This window comes from Bubalus bubalis, chromosome 2 (assembly GCF_019923935.1).
Source record: "Bubalus bubalis isolate 160015118507 breed Murrah chromosome 2, NDDB_SH_1, whole genome shotgun sequence".
Lineage (NCBI taxonomy): Eukaryota > Metazoa > Chordata > Mammalia > Artiodactyla > Bovidae > Bubalus > Bubalus bubalis.
The window spans coordinates 679,570-704,130 of NC_059158.1; the positions used below are offsets into that span (position 1 = coordinate 679,570).

The following is a 24,561-nucleotide window of genomic DNA, read 5'->3' on the forward strand; positions in this document are numbered from 1 at the left end:
CTGCAGCCCACCAGCAGCCCAGCCCTGAGGCAGGGAGAGACCGCCCCACGGGAGTGATGGCTGGTCCTTTCCCCAGCAGAATGGTGATGGTGGAGGAGACCCTGCTGCAGGGGGCAGGGTGGGGGGCTGCTTCCCCGGCAGGACCAACACTCCTTTGAATGGGGGAGTGGGGGGGAGAGCACCCATACTTCAACACGCCCCCTCTTACCAGGCCAGGCTGGAGCAGGGGCGAGGGGTAGGATCTCAGGGCTCTGGGAGTTCACCCAAAGGCCCAAGTGCCCAGAGGCGGAAATGCAATGCCGTATATTCACCCCAAGAAAGGAGCAGTGCCGAAGGCAATGAGCACAGGAGTCCTTCTGTTGGGCATCATTTTACACGCGCGGCAGGGAGGACAGGGCCCAAGGTCGCTGCTGTGCGTGTTGTGAGTGGCAACAGGGCCCAGTGAGTAGGTCTCTTCTCTCCCTTCTGATCAAACCCCCGACATGCCCAGCTCACTAGCACTTCCCAGACTAACCTTCCAGCTGGAGAACCACTGGGGGCCGAGGGGGAAGCAGAGACAGAGACAGGAGGGGCTGGGGGGCAGCCGGTGGGGAGCCCAGAAAGGGAACTGCTGCGAATCCAGGCTCTGGGTGGCTTGAGGCAGGGCTGTGGTGGTGGCCAGGCGGACAGGCCTGCAGGACTGCCTCCTAGGCGTCTCCAGGGTGGAACTGGGTCCCCGCGCACCTGGCCCTGGAGTGTCTCTGGCCTGCCTTAGACTCTGCAGCAGCCGGATGGCCCACACTTCAAGCTCCCAGCTTACCTGCCCCATAAAACAGGCCTTGGTCCCACCTCCAGAGTTCACACCAGGACGGCACTCATTGCCAACGCTGTCACCCTGGCTGTTCACCTGCTGCTCTCCTGTTCCAGCCCACCCCACCTCCAGGTCCTGGGGACCACAGACCCCTGGCCTGGAGCCAGCCCCCTCCGGCAGCTGCCTTCAGAAAAAAAGCCATTCCTGCCAGCTCCCAGCTCTCGGCAGGCACGCAATCCAATCTAATCTCTAAAGCAGATCTTTTCCCCAAACGCCAGAAACAACATCTCCATGGCCCCGTCATTTTTCGGACCCCATGCTGAATGCCTTTAAAACTGCCTGAAAAAAGATAAGAGAGGGTTGTGTACATTTTCTGCACAAATGGTGGAAAGTAATAAAATAAACATCGACGGGGGTCCCACCTACTCGCAGCTCTGTCGCTTATTTGCAACAAAGGCCGGAAAAGGACGAAGCCTCAGCTTGGAAGGGCAGCGGGTTAGAAGTGCGCCCTCGGGGATCATCCACGCCGCCGGGCGTCCCGCTGAGGTGAGAGGGCCCGCTTTCCCGACCGCCAGACGCCGGTGCCACGGAAACCACAGCGAACGTCCTGGAGCAGGAGGGCCGCCGGGCAGCCCGGGGGCGAGAGCCGTGCAAAGCCGGCAGGGGCCCCGCCCGCCGCTCCTCGCAGGAGCCCCCGCCCAGGTGAGGGAAGAGGCCACGGAAGACAAAGAAAGTCAGGCCAGTATGAGAGCGAGTCAAGGTCATCTCAGGTGCAGCCAATCCTGAGTCCAGACTTTTATTCATTAGAGAAGGAAAGAAGAGAGAGACTGTCCCCAAAACGAGGTCCCGAGAAGGACACGTCGAGCGGCCCCGGTGGGAGGTCACCGCAGTGTCCTGCGCGTGCTCCGCTGCTTGCCCCTCTGCCGGGACGACGGGGGTCTGCGTGGGGGAGCAGCGCCGTTTCCCCTCGCAGAGCACCCGCACACCAAGTGTGGCTTAGGGAGCCCGCGGGCCCCAGCCGCGCCAGGCGTCCCGACAGGTGCCCCGGCCGCGCTCTCGTATGGCTTCCGTGAGCTCCGGGGCGAAGGGGCCCCTCCCGAGCGCCCGCGCGCGGCCCCCGAGCCGAGGCGCACACGCACGCGCGCACACGCGAGGACCTCAGCCGCGCGCACGCCTCCCATTGGCGGGAGGAGGAAGGCGGGGCCGGGCGGACCCAAAACAAACAACCTGCGGCCGCGCCGCCGCGTGGCCTCCACCTAGCGCGCGCCCGCTCCGGAGCCGCGGCCACCTGGGCCACCTCGTTCCGCATCCGTCGTCGGCGCCCAGGCCCCGCCCTCGCGGGGTGCCGCGGGGTTATATTGGGACGGGCCGAAGGTGGAGACGAGACGGGCCCGCGGCGGCAGGCGTGGAGATGCTGCTCCGGAGGCCAGGGGCGGGAAGGCGGTTGCGGGCGCCGCGGCATCGGGGACTCGGCTCTGTGGGCGCTCGAGGCTGAAGGCTGGACCCTCGCCCCGGGGTGGCAGGCACGGGAGCCAGCACTGACTCGACCCGCGAGGACGCCTGTCCGGGACCTGCGACTGCGGGAGAAGAAACCCCATCTCTGGAACGGGAAGCAGATGCGCACGCTTCCTCCTCCGGTAGGAACTCCAAGCCCCGCGCGCCCCGGCACCCGAGGCTAGAACCGCGGCTCTGCACGCCTTCCCCCAAGTCTCCGCTCCTCACCCTGAAGCCAGTACGCCCCCAGCTCCTCCCTCTTCGCCCCTGTCGGTTCACCCAATAAGCACAACCACTCCAAAGAAGAACTCCAGCGGAAGGGGACTCCAATCCGGAAAGCGACTGTCTCACCCAGAGGAAGGCGAGCTCCGGGAGAGAGAGGCCAGGACCCGGGCCCCGATCGCCACCACGCCCCGGGCGCCCGCTGTCCAGAACCGCGCGGAGGCAAAGGGTACGCGCCGGGCGGGGACGGGCGCGGGCATGAAGCTGGAGGTGTTCGGGCCCCGCCCGGGTCTAGGGGATAAGCCGGGGAGTGACTTGGAGGGTGCGGGCGGCAGCGACGCGCCATCTCCGCTATCGGCCGCGGGCGACGACTCCCTGGGCTCGGACGGGGACTGCGCAGCCAACAGCCCGGCGGCAGGCAGCGGCGAGCGGAGCGCGGGCGGCGGGCCGGGCGCCGAGGAGGCGGGCGCGGCGGGCGCGGCGGGGGCGACGGCGGGGCCCAGAGCCGGGGGCGCAGGTTCGGGGGGTGCGGGCGGCGGCGAGGGCGCGCGCGGCAAGCCGTACACCCGGCGGCCCAAGCCCCCGTATTCGTACATCGCGCTCATCGCAATGGCCATCCGCGACTCGGCGGGCGGGCGCCTGACGCTGGCCGAGATCAACGAGTACCTCATGGGCAAGTTCCCGTTCTTCCGCGGCAGCTACACCGGCTGGCGCAACTCCGTGCGCCACAACCTCTCGCTCAACGACTGCTTCGTCAAGGTGCTTCGCGACCCTTCTCGACCCTGGGGCAAGGACAACTACTGGATGCTGAACCCTAACAGCGAGTACACCTTCGCCGACGGGGTCTTCCGCCGCCGCCGCAAGCGCCTCAGCCACCGGGGAGCGGCCCCCGGCCCCGCGCTCCGGCCCCCGGACGGCGCGCCCCCGCCGCCCGCGCCCGTCGCCCAGGCCCCGGCTTCGCCCCGCGCGCGCTCGCCCTCCCGCCCGGAGGGGCGCGCCAGCCCGGTAGGCAGATTCTCCGGCCCCTTCGCCATCGACAGTATCCTCAGCAAGCCCTTCCGCAGCCGCCGCGCTGGGGAGGCGGGCCCCGGGGCGCGCCCTCCTTGGGGAGCGGCTCCTTGCCCGCCGCCGCCCGCCTACCCGGCGCTGCTCCAGGCTGCGCCCGCTGGGGCCCTGCTGCCGCTCTGCGCGTTTGGAGCGGCCGAGCCGCCGGGGCTGCTAGCTCGCGGGGCCGAGGCGCCGCCCCTCCTCCTAGCACCCCTGGCCGCCCCGGCCCCGGCCAAGCCGCTCCGAGGCCCGGCAGCCGGTGCGCACCTGTACTGCCCCGTGCGGCTGCCCGACGCCCTGCTCGCGGCCTCGGCCCGCGCATCCGGCCCGCACCTGCCTAATCGGCCTGAGACGCTCCTGGCATGAGCGCGTCGGGGCGGCGGGGGACGCGGGCTCGCGGCCGGGCGCTTTCCGCCCGAGGACAGCACCATCACCCGACGTGCCTTAGAGCGAACACCGGACAGAAGGGTCTCAACTGCATCCCGAACGTTTCCCTTCGTCCTTTATAACTCGCGTTGTAGAGGAGCAAAGCAGGGCCTCCGATAGTTTCCATTCCTGACCAAGCCTGTGCCGGCCCCTTCACAGAAACTTCTCATGGCCCAGGCTCTGCCTTGTTCGTGCTGTTTTCGTTGCACCTTCCACTGCTTTGTCCCTTACAAAGCGAAACAAAACCTAAACAGCACATCAGGGAACCATTCCAGGTGATACATGACTCGACTACTGCGGGGGTCCCGGCCCCCGCCTTGTGCGCCTGTGGCGTCTACAGGCGCAGCTGAGCGGGAGGGGCCAGAGGAGCTTCCCTCATCTCTGCCATTGACCAATGTTTCACTGTGCCAAAAGATGAAAAATATATATATTGTTGGGTTTTGTAATTAAATTATTTATATATTTTTGAAACCTGAATGGAAAATGTTGCAGGCAACGGTTGCGGCTTTACTGTCTGTTGGGTCATTTCTTAAGTGTGGTCTCTTTAGGCCAGGTGGCTTCTTCCAAGGAAAAGCTGACCGTTATGTTTGTGGGGTGCCAGGATCACTGCCACTTGAAAGCAAGTGTGATTTTTATTTTTAATATTATTTTATTTGTGTCTGTGTACATATTCATGTATAAATTTTATGAAATCCAGGCATAGTGCTTATTTTTTAATAAAACTGACAATTGACTTCAGCACTTTGTGGTGACGGGTTGGAGACGGAGTTTTGCACCCCCCTCCCAAATGATCTCAGGTTTGACTCTTAAGAAACTCCTTGTGGAGTTCAAACTGTTTTCTTGAATAATTCAGTAAAGGTAGATGCTGTGGATTTCATTACTGGACACATTGCTGTAAGATTCTGCAGGATCCAACTTCCATCAGTGGGGTTTCTTAAACGTCAAAGCAATGACCTCTAAGAATTCACTTAAGTTACCAGAAGAAATGATAATGTGTGGGTCCCCCTTTCCCAAGAACCTCTGGGGACAAGTTCAGCTGTTAACCATCTTAGCCTCAAGCAGATATTGGGTAAACTGGTTCTGATCACACTCAAAAATGTGATCTTGGCAAGGAACTGTCTTAACACTGAAGATTTCCTCAGGGAAGTTTTTTGTTTTTTTAATTATTTATTTATTTGACTGGGTCTTAGCTGTGGCGTGTAAAATCTAGTCCCCTGACCAGGGGTCGAGCCTTGGCCCACTGCACTGGGAGCTTGGGTCCTAGCCACTGGACCCCCAGGGAAGTACTTCAAGGAAGTTTTAAGAGCACTTTGAAAGTCAGTGTTTTTTGTGTCTAAACAAAACCACCCACCTACTTAGGAATGCAGAGGAGGTTCTATCTGCTGGAGTCCCTGAAGGCCCTAGCTCCTTCTGATCTGCAGGGAAAACCACTGGTTTGGCGGGACATAGGAGGGAGGGTCCATCAGAGGAAGTACCGGAACTACTTCTCCATAAACTCAGAGGCAGCCAAGCTCTAACAGTCCCTGGGCTGCAGTCTTGGGAAAGGAATGCAAAGAGTGAAGACAAAGAGGATGTAAATTCAGGCCCCGCTCCTGTTCCGGGGGTCGGGCAGGTGTCATCGTAACCAAGACAAGAGGGTGACGTGGAGGCTGGGTATGGTGAGTGGGGTTTACTTCAGGATGCTGTGTTTTGGCAGAAATAGGAGGGAAAAGCCCATCCCTAAGTCTAGTTAACGGAAAGCAAGTCCTGACTGATTCTGATTTGATCTGCTTAGTGGTCATGAGGAAGGATAATAACAGGGTTGAATTACGACAAAAGGCACCCATTTACACGGAAATTGCACCCACATGGCCAATAATTAGACGAGAAAATAAAACTGAAATGGGGGGAGCCCAGGTTCACGGGGTAGAAGTGGGGACCCATCGCTCAGTTCCTTGCGACCCTGAAGCCACATGGGAAGCCCGGGGAGCGCCCACCTATCCCCATAGCTGACTCCAGCCAACCAAGCCCTCCTCTCTGACTGGCCGCCTTCAGAGGCCTGGCCCTGCCTACTGCCCCCTCGGGTTGGTAAAGCCAGTGTTTTCATGTCTAGTCGATACACGAGGACGACTCTGCGAATGGACAGAAACGGGAAGGGGAAAGGGGATATCTTCTCAGTCACAGTGTTTCCCCATCCCCTCCAAGGTCAGTCCTCCCCGAGACACACTCCTGACTCTGGTGAGTGAGGGGCCCCCTTCCCGCGCCGCCAGCGACCATCAGGTTCTCTACAAAAAGGCCAGAGTCAGGGGACCTGGGCGCCCCTGTCAGGGGTCATGACCTCTGCCGCGCTCCCGCTCCCGAGAACCCTGCTCATCGCCCTGCTGGGCCTGGCCGGAGGGGGCAGAGGGCGGAGGTCCCGTGGCGGCTGCAACCCACCCAGCCCTGGGAACTTGGCATCCGTGGGGCAGTTTCCCTGGGAGACTCCACCGAGGTCCAACCTTCCCAAATCTGCCCAGAAAACCCCGTTCCTCCTGCACTCCGGAGGGCAAAGGGCAGGGCCCAAGGGAGCCCCACCCCACCCCGCCCCGCCGTTCCCCGCCCCTCCCCGCCCTTGACCCTCCCCAGCCCTAACCTGCCTCAGCCCTCCCCCAGCCTCCAGGCCAGGAGGCCAAGGCCCACCTGTGCAAACAACAGGCCAAGGGCAGCTGACCCTCGACCGATGCGGGAGCTCAGGACAGCGGGGTGGGGTGGGGGTCTGTTTGGTTTAGGAAATGCCCTTTGATACCTGAGCGCCAGAGACTTGGGCCAGGGCGCCCCGCCCCACGTGCTTGTGGTCGCATCACCTGACCACCCCCACCCAGAAGAACCCTCCAGGCCCAGGGCGCTGGATTGGCGGAGAGAAACCCACGACCCATGCCCTGTGCCCGGCCTCACCCTGTAGGGCCAGCACTGCCCCAGTGCCCCAGGCCAAGCCCCCTACAACCCGGGATCAATCTGCTGATTTTGGTGCCAGAAAACCCGCTTCCTAAGATAGAAGAGGGTTCTCCCAAACAGCAGAGGCTGCAGCAGGGTACTGCACCCTGCCCCACCCCCGACCCCTGGCAGACCGCCCCACGCCCTGGGCTCCTTCAAGAACTGAGCCAACTTCTTAGTCCCTTGCGCTCTCAAGAAAAGAAGCAGCAAATGGAGAAAGTCCCCACCCCCACCCCACAGGGGAAGAGGGGCTCATGGGGCCCCCCAGGCCCACTCTGTCCCACTGCCACCGTGTCACAAAGCAACACTGCCCCTTCTCAGGAAAAATCACACACAAATAAAAGATAACTCTTTGACTCTATTGGGCAGACCCTAATCTTATGTCACCCTGCTTATTTAACTTACATGCAGAGTACCTCATGCAAAACGCTGGGCTGAATGAAGTACAAGCTGGAATCACGATTGCCGGGAGAAATATCAATAACCTCAGATATGCAGATGACCCACATTTATGCCAGAAAACGGAGAACTAAAGAGCCTCTTGATGAAAGTGAAAGAGGAGAGTGAAAAAGTTGGATTAAAACTCAACATTCAACAAACAAAGATTGTGGCATCCAGTCCTATCACTTCATGACAAATAGATGGGGAAACAATGGAAACACTTTACTTTGGGGGGGCTCCAAAATCACTGCAGATGGTGATTGCAGCCATAAAATTAAAAGACAGGTGGGCTTCCTCCCACAGGCCTCTCCTTGCTCGTTGGAGGAAAAGCTATGACCAAACTAGACAGCATATGGAAAAACAGAGACGTTACTTTGCCAAAAAAGGTCTGTCTAGTCAAAGCTATGTTTTTTCCAGTAGTCATGTATGGATGTGAGAGTTGGACTATAAAGAAAGCTGAACACAGAAGAATTGATGCTTTTGAACTGTGGTGCTGGAGAAGACTCTTGAGAGTCCCTTGGACTGCAAGGAGATCCAACCAGTCCATCCTAAAGGAAATCAGTCCTGAATATTCATTGGAAGGACTGATGCTGAAGCTGAAACTCCAATACTTTGGCCACCTGATGTGAAGAGCTGACTCATTGGAAAAGATCCTGATGCTGGGCAGGATTGAAGGCAGAGGGAGATGATGAAGGACAGGGAGGCCTGGCATGCTGCAGTCCATGGGGTCGCAAAGAGTCAGACTCGACTGAGCGACTGAACTGAACTGGATCTCACAGATGAGAAAACAGGCCACAGGGTAGCTGAAACACTCCTTCCTGACCCAAGAGGAAACTAAGATCCAGTTCAGAATTCTTTCCATCGTAACACAATTATCGGGATAATTCAGACCGAAACAGTGTGGCCTAAACTTATCAGACAACTGTCTCAGTTCACTCATTAACTGGTAGGCGAGCCTCCCAAACTGCGATGTGGTTTCTTTCCTTAGTGAGAGCTGGTGCCCCACTCCAGGGGAGGCCTGGGCGTGGGGGGCCATGGCATCACTGTCGAGGTTAGGCAGCGCCCCTGGTGCCCTTTCTGTGACTGCAGAGCGACCCCCCCGAGGGCACAGCAGGATTCTGTGCCCAGAGGGTCCCAGAAACCCTCCCCAGCCCTGCTCACTGGTGAAGGGATGCATGGGCACCCTCCCACAGGCCTCTCCCGCTCTCCCAAAACAACAGAAACGGCCCGTCCCATGCTGGAAAGAAAGAACTTCCAGTAACCCACCTTCCATTTTCACATGTAAAAAATGCCAACACAATGCACGACATGACCCACAACTTTCTTAGGCATCAAAGCTTTGTTGGCATCACACGTCCAGACATTACCCCTCTGTTATACTGTTCTTTATTTCTTTACTCTGGGCTTCCCAGGAGGCTCAGCAGTAGAAGATCTGCCTGCAGTGTGAGAGATGTGGGTTCGATCTCTGGGTCGGGAAGATCCCCTGGAGGAGGGCACGGCAACTCACTCCAGTATTCTCGCCTGGAGAATCCCATGGACAGAGGATCCTGGCGGGCTACAGTCCGTGGGGTCGCAAAGAGTCAGACACGACTTAGCAACTAAACAACAAATTCTTTATATGATAGCAGCTGAGCTTTGCCTGGGTGCTAGAAATTAGACTGCAAACAGTCCAGTAAATATTTCCTGCTTTCTAATGCCACAGTAGTTCTCTTTAAGTAACAGACTTTACAGTTCCCTAATGAAACCATTAAACTCTTGTTATGCTTTGACGACATAACTTGTTAATTCTTAATGTTGTCAGCAAATGGCCCTAATAAGTGTCTTCTAAGATTGTAATCAAAAACATAAAAATCCATCTTCTTCCGATTCCAGGTTCTTTTCAAACTGGGAGAGACTCCGACGTCACACAGCGCTATTGTGCGGACGTCTGTGTTCGGCTTTCAGACGGACGGTTGGCTAGAAGCGAGTGGTGTCCTGCCCTTCTCCAGATTACACACGGGCCTTACACGCGCCTTCCCAGGGCACTACAGGCAGACACGAACACTGACACAGCGACACTGCCCCCTGCATGCCCGGAGCCTCTTTGCCTCTCCTCTCAGGGAGTTTAGCCTAGAGGATTTGCCACGACTCGGGCTTTTCATCACGTCTGGGATCTGAGACAGCAAACTACTCAACAGCCTTGACACGGATTTGCAGTTTCTGATCATCCAGGTCTAATGGTTAAGGGGAAAGGCAGGAAGGTTTGGCAACCTCTGGCTGGCTGTGCTCATTGCTGTCAGAAGTCTATAAGGCTCAGAACCACGGAGCCGGTCCATCCACGGGAGCGCTCAGGATGGGGCTCCAGGAAGATGAGCTGGGGCGACCCAGGCTCCAGGGCCTTGCGGAGGCCTGCCCTCTTAGCTGGGGCGCCCCCTGACTTCTGGGGCTCTGCTTCCATGGTGTGGGTGCAGTGGGGCCCGGCATCTTCCCAGGGCTCTGGAGCTGGGGCAGGGGGGACTCCATCCCAGACTGAGGGAGCTGACTTGTCCCTGGGCCCGGGAGGCGGCCCATCTGTGGGAGGCCTGGCTGCCTCCTCAGGGAAGGCCTCCCAAGCAGACCCATCTTGGTTCCGTTTGTTTGCCCATGTGTCGGTCGCCAGCGTCCCCGGTGCCAGGCTGCGGGCCAGCCCGGGTGCAGAGCCAGGCCTTTCCTGGCTGCACTGTGGCCTCACACTGGCCAGCTGGGGACCCCACGAGGCCTGGCGGGAGGATGTGGGGACACGAGCCGCACCTCATGCGGTGGGCGTCAGGCTGGCAGTGCGGGCAGCTCTGTCTTCTCCTGCCCCGGTCCCGGGAGACGAGGCCGGGCACCAGGGGCCTGGCCCAACCGATGGCTGCCCAGCAAGAGGGCTGACCTCCGACTGAATCCACGCACAGCCTGGGCTGACTGTTCCCTCCACCTGGCCACCTGGCCGAGGATGGACAAGGGAACAAGTGCCCAAGCAGAAGAGAAACAGCCTTGCTGCAGTCCCACCTGACGCCCGGTGAGCCCCCAGAGCAGCTCCGGGGCTGCCATCTGTCCAGGGCCCACAGCAGGACCCAGCACCCCTGCAAGGAAAGGACACCCCAAGGACCCGGTGACAGAGCCACAGCCTGTCCACCACACTCAGAGCCAGCGGGAAGGACATCCTGTTCCCTGACCCCTGACCTCAGCCTGCACCCCGGCTCCGTAGCCGCAGGTGTCGTGGTGCCGGGGAGGTTGAGCAAACGGGACATTCTCGACCCCGACGGCAGTTACACACGTCAGCACTCTGAACTGAGGTAATTATTAGTTCTGTATTTATTAGCTGAACCCCTTTTGAGTAATAGCCTCTGGGGACATTTATAAATGCAGTAAAAGGTGCATCATTGTTTACTGCAAAATGACGAGGCGCCTTCTGGGTTTTGGCTGAAGCAAGCCCTCAGGCGGGCAGCCTGTCTGTCCAGATCCGGGAAAGGTTGAGGGCAGCCTCCGCCTCTGCTTCCTAGGACGTCAGCAGGAGCTGTCTGCCGACCTGGACCCAGCCAAGATAACCTGAGCCCGGATCTCCAGTTGGGAACCCCAGGATGACTTATGACGGAAGAGGGGTGTCTGCAGCTCAGACACCCTTCGGGCCTGGCCCCTCGGCTGGCAGAGGGCCTTGGGCACAGCCCAGTGGGGTTTCTTAACCAGTCACAGGGGATTGGAACCCACCCCTCTTTCAGGCACAGTGGATTCGACAGCATCAGGGTCCAGCCCCCTCTGGACCGGCCGCGGGCTGTTTGTGGAGGGCTCTCAGAGGGACCCAGAGGTGCCCCACATCCCCTGCTGTCTCAGATGCCACCATCGAGTCACTCTAAGTCACGCTGCAGACACAGGACAGACATCCTCCAGGGGTAAAATAGAGAAAACAGGCACAGGAAGACCAGGCTGCCTCACAAATGCCCTTCTCACTCTGTGACCGCAGGGCCGTGGACGGGCTCGCCGGCCTCGAGCGCTCACTGTCCACACCCAGAGGCGCCCGTCCACAGACCTACATGAACGGCAGAGTCTTTGGGAATATTCCCGCGGCCGAGCTCAAGCTTTTATCTGCCACACGGCACTAGTGGAGATGCTCAGTATGAAAGAAACAGCTCTGGAAATCGGCCACCGGTCCAGGTAAGCCCCAGCCAGGCCCAGCGACCGGCAGCAAGTCCAGTCTGCACGGTGAAGAAGTCCGCTGCCGCAGGACACAGGCGGCTTTCCCCGGGGGGGCGCCGCCTCCTTTGTTCAGGGATGTGAGTAATATGTTCAGTTGCATTATTCAAGTGCACTGGAATAAATCTGCTCTTGAATTCCTCTGACTACAAACTGTCCAAGTTAGAAAACAAACACACAACCTAAAGCCCAGGCCCACAGTTAGCAGCCAGGCTCCGGGGGAGTGACTGGGCACCAGGACCTGCTAGGGGGCCATGGCCCGGCTAGCCCTCCGGCCTGGCCCTCAGTCCAGACGCTGCTCACAGGCCGTGGCCCCCGATGGCTCCCTGAGCAGCACCGCTTTGCCCTTTTGGAGGAGGAGGCTGTATCGAAGGCTCTGAGCATGGCCAGGGCAGAGGCAGCCTCTGGTCCTGGGGAGAGATTGCCTGAAGGATGCACGGGTCACGTGACCACACATGGCCGCCCCACGAGACCGGGGGACACATGAGTTCCGAGAGATTCCGAGAGACCACTTGCCCACACGCCCTGCCCGTGGTGTCTTCTGCTGTCGCCCCAGGCAGCCGGTGAAGTGGTGGATTCCTCCTGGACGGAGAGCCAGGCAGCAGCCACTCTGGGCCTGGCAGGCACAACTCTGTGCTCATCCGAGACGACAGCAAGCCACGTCACTCCTTCCGTCGAGGGGAAGTCAGCTGGACACCGCACATCCTCCCTGCAGAGGCGGGCACTTCCCAGGCAGCGGGCAGGCAGGCGGCCGTGCACCCTCAGCCCCAGGGCCACAGCCGGAGGCGGGCCACGGGGAACCCCTCAACCGGCAGCAACAGAGTCTCTGAAACACAAGATAAAGGGCCGTGTGACTGTGGTTGTCCCCTCCCTAATACAGGTGAAGGGTGCCATTCTCAGCAGTCTCGGTAATTCCAACAATTTTGCCCAATGGAAGTAAGTGTTTTGAGGAAAGAACACTTTTTGAATGTGCTCAAAGGCACCATCTGAATCTCCCCAAGTGCACAGGGGCGGGGGCAGACTCTGGAGGCCGAGGAATCTGGTTCCCTGACTGGAAACCCTTGTCTGAAGCCCAGGACAGACGGGGCTGGGGAGTGCCTGGGAACGGTCCACACAGTTCCTCCCACTGGAGGCATGACGGCCTCATCCAGGGCACGTGCAATGACTTGGGTGAAAATCCGTTGAAAGAAAGACACAAAGTCAGCAAATAAAGCTCAAGTTAAAGATGGGGTGGGTGTCCTGAGCTGAGGGAGGGCCAGGGGAGCTTGGGTGCGAGAAGCACAAGGAGAGGCTGATGCAGGAGCCTGAGAAGGAGGGAAGGGGGAGAGGTGGATTCACAAAATCCAGAAAGGCCGCATTTTAAGAGGGGGCGGGGCAGGCGCAGCAGAGGCGTGGTGGATCGGGACCAACAGCTGTGATATTCCTTAGTCCCTAACGATGAGACCAAATCCTCATCGATCACCTTAGATCATCGTACAAATTACACAGTTTACTGTGCGTTGGGTGCTTGGGGCGGGGGAGAAGCAGCGCTTCAGTACCTTTTAACTAAATCACCTGGAGTCTGATCTACAGGATTATATGAATTATGCTGCAAATCAGAGTATCTAGGTCTTTGCCAACATGCATATCACATCACTCATGCCAAGAAGTCAAAATTGCTGATTCTACTGATTGTGCAATTAACTTATTTGGTCTTTAAAGAGAAAATACCTGACCTACTTAGGAACTATGGGAGGAATCCTGAAAACCCGGGCTATAAATGTGACCTCTTGGACTTCCCACAGGATTTTTGATCTGTTCAACTAAGAAAACTCACTGCAGAGATACTGTTAAAATGAGAGTAACAAATAAGTTGTATATTCCTTCTTTCTTAAGCAGAGTTGGGCAAACGAATGGTAAACAGAATTCATCTGCTCGGCTGTTTTTCTGGCCCAGTGATTCTGTTTATTGTTGTTGTTCAGTCACTAAGTCGTGTCCGACTCTTTGCGACCCCATGGCCTGCAGCACACCAGGCTCCTCTGTCCTCTACTATCTCCTGCAGTTTGCTCAAACTCATGTCCATCGAGTCGGCGATGCCATCCAACCATCTCATCCTCTGTCGTCCCCCTCTCCTCCTGCCTTCAATCTTTCCCAGCATCAGGGTCTGTTCCAATGAGCTGACTTTTCAAATCAGGTGGCCAACGCACTGGTGCTTCAGCCTCAGCATCAGCTCTGCCAGTGAATATTCTGGGTTGTCTTCCTTTAGGACTGACTGGTTTGACCTCCTTGCTGTCCAAGGGACTCTGCACTCAGTTTAAGTGGAATCTTAAGTGGCTTATGCACAGAAGTGATTTAACCCTTTTAAGTTGGTGTTTTTCTTTTCCCACCAGAAGCCTCTATTTTCTGTTTTTCTCTCAATCATTCTTTTTTGCATTTACTCCTTGAAGCTTCCTTCAAAAAAGGCCAGGGTTCTGGGGAAAGGGCCAGATCTATCTAAGAATAAGGGAAGGAGGCATATTCCTGTCTGTATCCTCCAAAAGCCTGTCTGAAACCACTTACTTCCCAGGGAGCTGAAAGACCCCTCCAGCAGTGGGTTGCTCAAGCCAGCAGGCTGATGAGCAAACTCCAAAGAACCGACCGAATCCCTACCTCGCCCTGTACACCAGAACACAGGCCAGAGTGGCAAAGACACGCGTGTGGAAAGCAAGCCCAGGGCAGAGCGACAGGGGAGCGGGAGAGGTTAAGTCTTCTCTGTGCAGGCAGGGCTCCGTGTGAGCCGGGCGGAAACTCTCAGTGCAGATCAATTCTCTCTGTAAATATTGTAAACTCCTCTGTGCCTAAATAGTAGGCAAAAGGGGAAGATATTTGTGACCTAACTGGCTAATGATAAATGAAAGCTGTTAGAAAGCCATTTTCAAAACATCTAAAAATAGAAATGAACCATGGTCAAGGCTAGCATATTTTCACCCTAAGCGGCAAATAGTCCATAAACACCTTTCATAATACAAACGCGAACTTAAGAAAAGAAAGACCTGCTGTTTTCTGTCTATTGCAGAGACTGCAAGTCTGATAGTATGTGGTTTGGTGAGGCTGTGAGGAGATCGGCTGTTCACACAGTGTTAATGGGGCTGTAAATTGGTGCACCTTTTCTGCAGGGCAGTTGAGCAATGCCTATTAAAATGTAAAACGCACATAACCTTTGACCCAGCAAAACCACTGCTAGGAGTTTATCCCCAGGGTGCACTGCTCCAGCTGAGCACAAGGGCAGGTGTTGGGGTGTGTAGGGCAGCCCTGCCTGTGGTCCCCCAAACTGGGGAGGATGTATATGCACCAGTGCGTGGGTCCAGCCTCGCAGCGGACCGCCGGGCAGTCAGGACGGGAGTGGTGTGGAAAGCCGTGTGTTCCGCACACCGACTGCGGTCCTGTGCTCGGCACAGGGCTTCCTGTGCGTCTCCATCCACAGAAGTGCTCACAGAGGAAATGGTCAGAGGGGTTTTACCAAACATGTTGTAGAGTTACCTGGGGGTTGCTGACAGAGCTGCAGAGATGCGGGTGTGGGGAAAACCATTTATCTTTCATCTTATGCATTTTTATTCCGGTTGGAAGAACTTTTTTTTTTTTACCATTATAGTCCATTGCTTTACAATTTAAACAAGCCCAGTTCACTGAGAGGGAAGGAAAACAAAGGAGGGAGGGAGGGGAGGCTGCAGGTGAGCTGGGACAGAAACCTCATTCTTCTGAGATGAGCCCTGGGCCCGTGAGGATGGAGACAGAGGCCAGCGCATCCCATACCTGAGCGATGTCCCCAAACTGCGCAGACGGACAACTTCGGGTTCTTCTATGAGTGAAGCAGGGAGTGCCGGCTGCTGGTCTGGGCCCTGTCCCTGGTCCCGGCAAAGCCCCTGGGGGTGAAGTCCTCGGGGACTGAGGCTGGCACATCCTCCCGGGATGCACAAACGGGAGGGTGTCCTGGCTTCTGGCGACGAGGCCTCAGAGCACAGAGCCAGGAGCTCGCAAGCTTCTGCAGAGAGGAGCCCGCAGACAGGAAGGTCTCCAGGCAGGCTTGCTTTCTAAGGCCGGGCCCTCCTGGAGGCAGGGGGGTGCTTCCTGGCAGTGGTGGCCTCTGCCACGCGCGCCCTCAAGCTTTCGCCAGATCATAGAGCTGTCTGTCTTCCCCCTTGAGATTCTGGTCGCCGACAGGAAGCTAGACGAGTTTTTATTTTTCACTTATTTCTCAAGGTTAAAGTTATACTTGAGGTCTATTTCTAGAAGATAATGGATTAGTGGAGAAAATTATTTTTTTAAAGAACTTTTTAAAAAAATTCAGAGATTTTTAGAAAGCTTTAAAAATGACTTCTATGGAAAAGAGGGAGGGGGCAGGAAGAACAGCATGTCAGCTCCCCCCGGCCGCTCCACCCCAGCCCCACGCTGAACCCTCCACGGTGACAAAACACCCTCCCGCACCAGGAGGTTTAAACATTAACGAGCCTGTCGGGGTGCTGGGCCCGGTAGCCCGGCCTGACCAGGAGCCAGCAAGCCTCGGCTGGACCCCTAATTACTTCTTGCGCAACTTCGGGCCGGGCGCCCAGATCACAGGCTCCGGGTCGGGGCGAGGGCCCGGCTCTGCCAGGTTGCATAAGCCTTCACATAGCAGCGTCGTTAGTCAGAGAGTCTCAGAACAAAGGGCCATTCTGACCAGGGTGGGGTCTGCTCTCCTGCTCTCCGGAACCGAGACCCACCTTCTCACAGTCAGGGGGTCCCCTGCTTCTGGAGCAGGGGGGCTGGAGGACTGTGTGGGGGAGTCTGGTTCTTGCTGCTGTTTCCGCTGTTTAATCTCCCACCAGATCAGTACGCTTTGGTCCCGGGCCCCCAGCCTTGCTCACCAGCTGGGGCCACACCCCCCAGGGGCTCCAAGCCTCCCTGGGTCCCAGCCCATCCTGGCTGGCACCAGGCTGTCCTCAGGCCCCAGGGCCTTCGTCCATCTGGAGCAGTTTCTGAGAAACCAGCTTCTAAAGCGTAGCTGCCCTGGTGGCTACTTACACAGCACACACACAGAACCTGAAGTTCAGGGGCAGAGCACTGGCTTCAGCAACAACCTGGTCCAGTCCACTGACATCACAGACGGAGGGACCGAGGCCAGGGCAGCCGGCAGACAGTCGGCTCTGCACACGGCCGGCCCGATGAGGCCCCGCTGCTGCCTGGCTTCTTGGGCTACCCGGGAACCTCGTGCTCCCTGCCTCCCTGTGACTTCAGTGTCTGCCTGCGCCTCCCCTGCCCGTCTGCTCACCTGGAGAGCCCGCCCCAAAGCTGGGAAGATAGTCACGGCAACACTGCAGCCTGCAGGTGAGTCTAAAGAAGACAGCTCTTCACCTGGACAGAGCCCGGGGCAGCAGCGCGGGGCCGGCCGGCGGCCGCCTCCACCTGCGGAGACACTGGCCACGGGCTTGGGGGTTGGCTGGAGATGGTGGAGTGCCAGGAGTGCCTGCTACTCAGAAACACATTCGCCAAAGTTTCCTGGAGAAAAATCTTGAGTTTCCTATGATTTTGCCAAGAGAATCTGGTCTTTCCACCTGTGATTTATCGCTGAGGCCCCGAGGATGGTCAACGCCAAGCTGCCCCTTCCCCCCTCCACTCACTGCTCACTGCTGCATCGCGGCAACAAGGGGAAAACCTCCTTCACATTAAACTTGCTTCTCTGATGTGAGAGCGGGACCAGCCGGGATCAGGGAAGAGCCATGGATACCGACAAATGCAGTCTGGATACTTCATCACAGAGCACGTCTGTGGATTCATCAGCTGTAACCCAAAGGTGCCAGCTCGTGGATTAACGTCGGCCCTTAGGGAAGCCTCTAGTGACAGGTGAAAGAACTCTGTTCAGCCTGTTGTCCAGTGAATTGGGCTGAAACATCTGCTCAGATGTCACGTTCTGTAGAACTCTGTTCAGCCTGTTGTCCAGTGAATTGGGCTGAAACATCTGCTCAGATGTCACGTTCTGTGAGGCTTTTCTCTGGCCACCCTTTCCCTGTCTCTCGTGCTTGCTTTATTTCCCTCCCTGGCACTCATCATCACCATAACATCCATGGAACTTATTTGTCCTTGTTTAGTGTCTGTCTTCCCCACTGGAACAAAAGTCCAGGAGAACACAGATTCCTTTCTGTTTGGTTCACCATGGTGAACACCCCAGAGCTGAGCACAGAGGCTTCAGAGCTCGCAGGAGACAGTCAGCAGATGGAGGGAGAGAGGGACGGATCGGGGGATGGAAGGAAGAATCCATTGTGAAGATGAAATAACCCAGGAGAGTGAGGGAAAATGTTAGATGACAAAGTCAATAACCACAGTTATCTCAGCAGGTGAGATGGCAGTCTGAAGCCAGCAAACGGAATTTAACAGGCTGTGTAAGTCAACCCCACACTTAGACTCCAGGAAAACAATTGCACAAGCACGAGGTGGAAAGATAACGGCACGTGCAGGACTGAAGGCGTCCTGGGAGACAGCCAGCTTGACCTGAGTCCAGAGGACGCCAGCCCGTCAGAACGCCTGGTCCCTGGGGTCCTCGATAGAACAATCACAGTTTCCAGTGTACAAGCGTCCCATATGCGTCCCTTCATTCAAATTCACACCTTTCCAAACACACTTGGGATATTCATGTGAGCAAGTCTGTTCCTTGCATTCTGGCTTTAAGAACAAAGATTAGAAAGAATCTAAAAAAGAATGAATGTATGCAAATGCATAACTGAGTCACATTGCTGCACACCCGAAATTAACACAACATTGTACATCAACTATACACTAATAAAATTCAATTTTTTTTAAAAGAACAAAGATGAGAAGCCATCTGAATGTCTACCACTAGGCACTGACATGCCATGGATACAAAACAGTCTGTAAATAAGAAGGAAGACTCTGAGTATACTTACTTGGAGCATTATCTCAGGTAGGCAGGTTAAGTGGTGTGCATGTCTGTGTGTGCTCAGGTGCTCAGTCGTGTCCAACTCTTTGCGACCCCATGGACTGTAGCCCGCCAGGCTCCTCTGTCCATGGGATTCTCCAGGCAACAATACTGGGGTGGGTTGCCATTTCCTTCTCCAGGGGGTTTTCCGACCCAGGGATCGAACCTGGGTCTTCTGCATTGCAGGAAGATGCTTTACTATCTGAGCCACCAGAGAAGCCCTAAGTGGGGACAGGGATCTAGGGAAAAAGAAAATAAATGTCAATTTTGCTTAGATTTCAGTACAGCCTTGATTTCTGGGTGATCTTTGACCATTCACTTGGGCTTCATCCAAGTGTCCATTAGAGACACAGAGCAGCTGGCCCGGCCCCAGACCCACTGACACACAGCCTGCATGGTCACAGATGCCCAAACGATTCCCACATTCAGCTGGTAACAAGTCTGCCTACAGTGCAGGAGACCAGGGTTCAATCCCTGGGTCAGGAAGAGCCCCTGGAGAAAGAAATGGCAACCCACTCTGGTATTCTTGCCTGAAGAATCCCATGAACAGAGGAACCTGGTGGGCTATAGTCCACGGGATTGCAGAGTCGGACACAGCTGAGAGGCTAACACACACTAGCCTCTGAGAAGTTCCGTTTACAGAAGAGTTTCACCAGCCTTCCCACCTCATCCACAGCCCAGGAGGGCGGCCTCTGTTTCAGCCAACCTCCTTTCTCCAGCTCTTGTCCTGGGGGCCAGGGAGCCATGCATCCTGGTGGCCTTGGGTCCCCACCTGAAGGCTTGCGGGACACACCGGGGAATTCCATGTTTGCAGGACACCCCCATCAGCTCCAAGTCACAGGCGGCTGAGCTGACACAAGAGGCTGGTGCCTCTGCCTCCCCCGGGCGCTGCTGGGCGGATGTGACTGGCTCTGGTTGGGCGCGCCGCTCAGGTCAGGGCACCGGCTGGTGGTCATGACCTGTTGTCGCCTCCTAGGTTCAGCCCAGCTGCTGCAGTCCCAGACTCAGCTGCGTGTTCTCCTCCAAGGACACACAACAGGCAAGGCTAACCTAAAGTCACCCAGGGTTCCTTCCAAATTCAAGGCCATGGAGCTCAGCAGGACTGCCCCTTCACCACCAGCGCAAGGGAAGCATCAAGGCTCCAAGTGGGACTGATGTCACGGGAGCCATCCATCCTCGCGGTCCCGCTCTTCTTCCCAGAACCCACGGCATCATTGGGTGACTTCCTCCCCCTCCAGCCAGGCGGCCGGGCTAACCCGTTCTCTCTCTCGGCAGTGATGGGCAGCCCATGGCCCTCACCCCGTCAGGACCTCAGAGCCAGAAGTGAAGCATAGGCTGGCATCGTGCAGCATGGAGCAGGGGTGGGTTGGGTCCCTGCATCGCCGTCACGTTGAGAAGCAAGGGCCCCACAACGGGGCAGCATCCTACAGAACCTGTACCCCGCTGACCACAACCTGCCCACCCCGGAAGTCAGACCGTCCAAGAAAACGCGTAAAGGGCTTTCTGATGCATGTCAGAAAGAGTCTGAGTCCGTGAGACTGAGCAGTGGGAACAGTGCTGACCTTGGGGCTTTCTGATGCATTTCAGAAAGAGTCTGAGTCTGTGAGACTGAGCAGTGGGAAGAGTGCTGACATCGCAGCGGGGTCAGATCACCAGCTCGCACAACTCAGGGAGCTGCGGGCAGACACCCCATCAGGAAGATGGGCAGCATCACCGTCCAGCCCAAAGGGGGCTTCTCAAGCTCGTCTTCTCCCCCTGCTGCACGGAGGAGCCTCACCTGCTACAGCACAGAGGAAACCTGAAGACAGTTCAGTGAAGTCAGTCAGCCACACAGAGAAAGATGCTGTGTAATTCCACCATATGAAGGCCCCAGAGTCATCAAATTCATAGGAACAGATTAGGAGGGCGGGTGTCAGGGGCTGAGGGAGAGAGCAGAGTGGGCTTTGTTGTTTAATGGGGACAGAGTTTCAGTTTTCCAAGATGAAAAAGTTCTGGAGATCGGGTGTACGACTAGCCTGTGGACGTAACAATGATTAAGGTGGTAAATGTTGTCCTGTGTGTATCTTACCACAATTTAATATAATAAAAAGATAGGTAAATATTTGGCCTAAATTTGCTCACACACAGATTATTCCTAGGAGGAAACACAGAAGCTGACAATGCAGTCCCTTCAGGGCAGCAGGACCAGGGACTGAACCAGGGAGATTTTTCATACATTTTGAGCTTTTAGCAATTTTTTTTTTTAACCATATACATTTCTCAACTTGTCAGTTTAAGAGAAAAAAGTCTGGCCAATAATCCCAAGTCCCTTTCTGCGGAACCTGGTAGCTTAGGTTTGGGTTTTTTCCCCCACGTACAATTGTCAGGTTGTAAATGGAGGCTCTACGTTTGCAGCTTCATTCTCTCGGTACTCACATCTCTGTAAGTGAAGGTTTCTCAGAGATCTGGGAAGCTTTTATTCACAGGACCCCGGACCTGCAGTCTTCGGCGTCTAAAAGAACAGAACATGCCGATGGGCCGCATTGCTCCTGCTGCGTTCCCAGCAGGGCTGGGTCTGGGACTCCACCCCCAGCCCGTCCCGCACCCCACATTTGTGGGCATGCTGGGCGTCAGCACAGGGCCGGTCCTCGCTCAGGAGCCTGCGACTGGCCTCGGCACTGCCCGCCTCCCCTGGTGCTCGTAAGGGGTCTGCATGCCGTGGAGCCAGCCTCTCGTCCACGGCCTTGCTCGCTGCTTGAGGGACCGACTGCACCAGCTCTGCCCTGTGGGTCCACAGCCTGGGTGTTACCATGACCAGGCTGCCCGCCCCAGGCCCCAGCCCCTTCCCTCACGTGGCTTCTTGAAGCTAAACGTTACCGGGTGGGAGGGGCCCCTGCATTGGGGGGCGGGCAGAGAGGACTTGGGGCATCTCAAGGGTGAAGAGCAGGGACCTCCCTGGTGGTCCAGTGGCTAAGACTGTGCTCCCAATGCAGAGGGCCTGGGTATGATCCCTGGTGCAGCAGCAGCAGCAGCAGCAGCAGGGAACTAGATCCCACATCCCACAGTTAAGACCTACTGCAGCCAAATAAGACTGTGAGGAGCGGCTGTCCGCGGTCTTGGCGACTAGACTCTGGAACGGACATCTGGGGGCTGGGAACAGGACAGCAGGCTGTCCCGCAAGGCACCAGAGCCGGGCTGTGCCCTCTGGACGCGCCCCTCACCTTTCACGGGTCCCGGAGGTTCCGCGTGGCTGGCCGGCGGCACCGGCTCTGGGGGCCCTCGCGGCCGTCTCGGGGGTAACCCTGCGTCGCCGGAAGCAGAGCTGGGAATTGGCCGGAAGCATCAGGTGAATGGCTCCTCACTCGAGTCTAGAAAGCAAACGTGCCGAGTCAGTGCAAAAGTAAAAAGCATTTACTTTTCTGAACTAGACAGTCTTTTATGTACGTGAACAAGAACAATAGAAGTTTATCTACGCTATGACCCTGGAAATGTACTGTTGTGGATATAGAAAGCGGAGGAAAAAAGAGAGAACTTTACGTGTAAAACCCTTCTGGACTGTAGAATAACGCACAGTTTTGTCCTCACAAATACTTCTTGAGGTAACATCTTCAGAAATGGCAAACGTGAGACATGCCCCCCACAGTCTCTGAGGAACGCAAAGACAGACCGCTGGGCAGCCGCCACACGCCCAGCCTCACTGCAGCCAGTCCTGACCCCGCGCTGTCCTGGCACACCTGTCCCCGCACAAAGGAAGACACGGACACGCACGGGGACTCGGGGGGTCGTGCTTCCAGAAAGTGGGACGTAAGTGGACACACACACGAACGCATTCCCCCCAGCGTTTCTAATTTCACACATGATGAGACCCCGCCACCTCAGGAGACACGGTTCATCCTCCGAGTGGTTTCACAGCAGCACACGATACAGACGTTCCACGAACTCGGCTGATGAGCGGGCAGGTTGGCTTCGGGGGTTTGCTGTGGAGACGGCGTAGGCGTCACTGTGAACGGCAATGAGAGGCCTCCAGAAATCCTCTCCTCCATCACAGCAGCGTCAGCGCTGGCAGCAACCCGCGCCATCAGCGCTCCTTGATGGCCGTTCACCAAGGCCGCGGTAACCCGCGAGCCTGCCTTCAGGAAAAACGGCCTCCTCTCAGCGAGAACCTTGACGCCCGCGTCCCCTCTCCTCCACCCTTTCTGCTCGGAACTTTGAAAACCAGGAGCCTGGGGGCCTCAAAAGGAGAGAGCGGACTGGAACCTCCCCAGAGCGTTCTCCTCTGTGGCTTCTAGATGGTACTATGAGAGACCCCACTGTATCTGACCCAACTCACATGAAAGGCGAACAACCTTTCCCCCAGGACGCTTGTGAGAAACAGATCAGGGGCAGTTGTGTAACATCACGATTGCCTGAAACCGTGGTTAAAACAGAGCAAAAACGGGGCTGAGTGATGAGATGTCCTCAGAGGGCTTCGAGAAGCTCTGATGTGTCTGCAGGGGTCCAGGAGGCTGCACGTGTGTGCAAGGCTGTCACGTCCCGGGGAAGACCTGAGAGTTCTCACGTCTCACCTCTGGCTGACCCAGAGGCTCTGTGCCAGTGAGTGATGCTAAGGCAGCGCAGCCATCCTGCCCCCCTGGGAGCTGAAGGCATCGTCCTGCATACACGAGGACCTCGGCAACATGGAAGACCTCGGCTCCAGGCACCGAGGAAATGACTGAGCGGAGACTTCAGTGACCACGCGTGACAAAGAACCCAGACTCTACAGAATTAGTTCCATGTAAGAAAAGCCACTAAACAAACAACAGAAGCAACAATAAACAGTAACGACAACCCCTGGGTAGGAGGGAGAATTTAATAGAGTTGCCACGTTATATTATTTAAAACATGCAATTTTCAAAACAACATCGCAAGACCTGCAAAGAAACAAGAAATTATGGCCCCCACACAGGTATGTTGTTGTTAAGTTGCTAAGTCGTGTCTGACTCTTTGTGACCCCATGGACTGTAGCCCACCAGGCTCCTCTGTCCATAGGATTTCCCAGGCAAGAATCCTGGAGTGGGTTTCTGTTTCCTTCCCCAGGGGATCTTCCTGACCCAGGGATCGAACCCCTGTCTCCTGCATTGTAGGCAGATTCTTTAGGGATCAAACCCGCATCTCCTGTATCTCTTCTATTGGCAGGAGGATTCTTTACCAATCGTGCCACCAGGAAAACCCCACACACAGGCTGGACTAAGGCTTTAAACTGGCAATCTTAAATGTGTCCAGAGAACTAAAGGCAACCATATCTAAATAACTAAAGGAAGTGTGAAGAATGTTTCACCAAATACAGAATATCCATACAAGGATTTTTTTTTTTTTTTTCCGAAGACCAAATGGCAAATCTAGAAAACAATATTATGGGACTTCCCTGGTGGTCCAGTAGTTAAGTCTCCATGCTTCCAATGGAGTGGGCACAGGTTCCATCCTTGGTCTGGGAAGCTCCATATGCCACAGGGTGTACCAAACAAAAAATTACAAAAACTGAAATGAAACTTCACTAGAGCTCCACATCATATCAGAGCAGGGAGAGGAAGAACTCTTAGTCTGTAAGATAGGTGAGGTGTCCAGTGTGAGGGACAGAAAAACAAGCAGGAAGAACAGTGCCTCAGAGACCCCTGGAATCTGCTCAGGCAGTTACACTTCCTCTGGACGTTTTTAAGGGGCGGCGGGCTCTTCCCCGTGGGTGCGGAAGTGGTGATGCGGTGACCCTGGTGCAGCTCAGCCTCCATCCGTCCTCGTTTGTGATGAGACACCAGCAGGGCAGATGTCAGCACGGCTGTTCCAGGACAGACCACGAGGCTCAGGAAAGGGGTTCATCATCTGGACTACGTCACCCCACCTGTGCTTTACCCAGTATCGCTGATTGGCCCAGATGGATACAGGCAAGGCAAGCCAAGCATCCTTCAGAAGCTGCAGGTGCAAGTCTGCAGACGAGATCTTCCTGTCTGCAGCCCCAGCTCTGACGCAGTGGGTGCCCGTGGTGCTGGAAAGGCCATGCCACGACTGCTTCCCCGGCTGGCCAGCCAGCAGACGTCCAGCAAGGCCGGTGCGT

At 56.4% G+C, this 24,561-nt stretch overlaps 1 protein-coding gene and 2 long non-coding RNA genes across 3 annotated transcripts; 1 reads left to right on the forward strand and 2 right to left on the reverse strand.

Moving 5' to 3' along the window:
• The first annotated feature begins 1,086 nt into the window (after positions 1 to 1,086).
• Positions 1,087 to 4,717, forward strand: FOXQ1 (forkhead box Q1). The gene has a single exon (XM_025264734.3). It carries the CDS (start codon positions 2,765 to 2,767, stop codon positions 3,917 to 3,919), a length of 1,155 nt encoding a protein of 384 aa, XP_025120519.3. The 5' UTR covers positions 1,087 to 2,764; the 3' UTR covers positions 3,920 to 4,717.
• A 5,955-nt stretch (positions 4,718 to 10,672) lies between these two features.
• On the reverse strand, positions 10,673 to 18,616 carry LOC102401136. Its single transcript, XR_006543629.2, has 3 exons — positions 18,463 to 18,616; positions 15,338 to 15,810; positions 10,673 to 12,392 (listed from the first exon to the last, which is right to left on the reverse strand). It is a non-coding gene; the product is annotated as an uncharacterized LOC102401136 (long non-coding RNA).
• A 430-nt stretch (positions 18,617 to 19,046) lies between these two features.
• On the reverse strand, positions 19,047 to 22,128 carry LOC102401354. Its single transcript, XR_326547.4, has 3 exons — positions 21,695 to 22,128; positions 20,910 to 20,985; positions 19,047 to 20,413 (listed from the first exon to the last, which is right to left on the reverse strand). It is a non-coding gene; the product is annotated as an uncharacterized LOC102401354 (long non-coding RNA).
• Between the last annotated feature and the right edge of the window lie 2,433 nt (positions 22,129 to 24,561).

Bases quoted from the DNA above. Each gene is read 5' to 3' on its own strand.
- FOXQ1 (XM_025264734.3), top strand. From the start codon at position 2,765: ATGAAGCTGGAGGTGTTCGGGCCCCGCCCGGGTCTAGGGGATAAGCCG.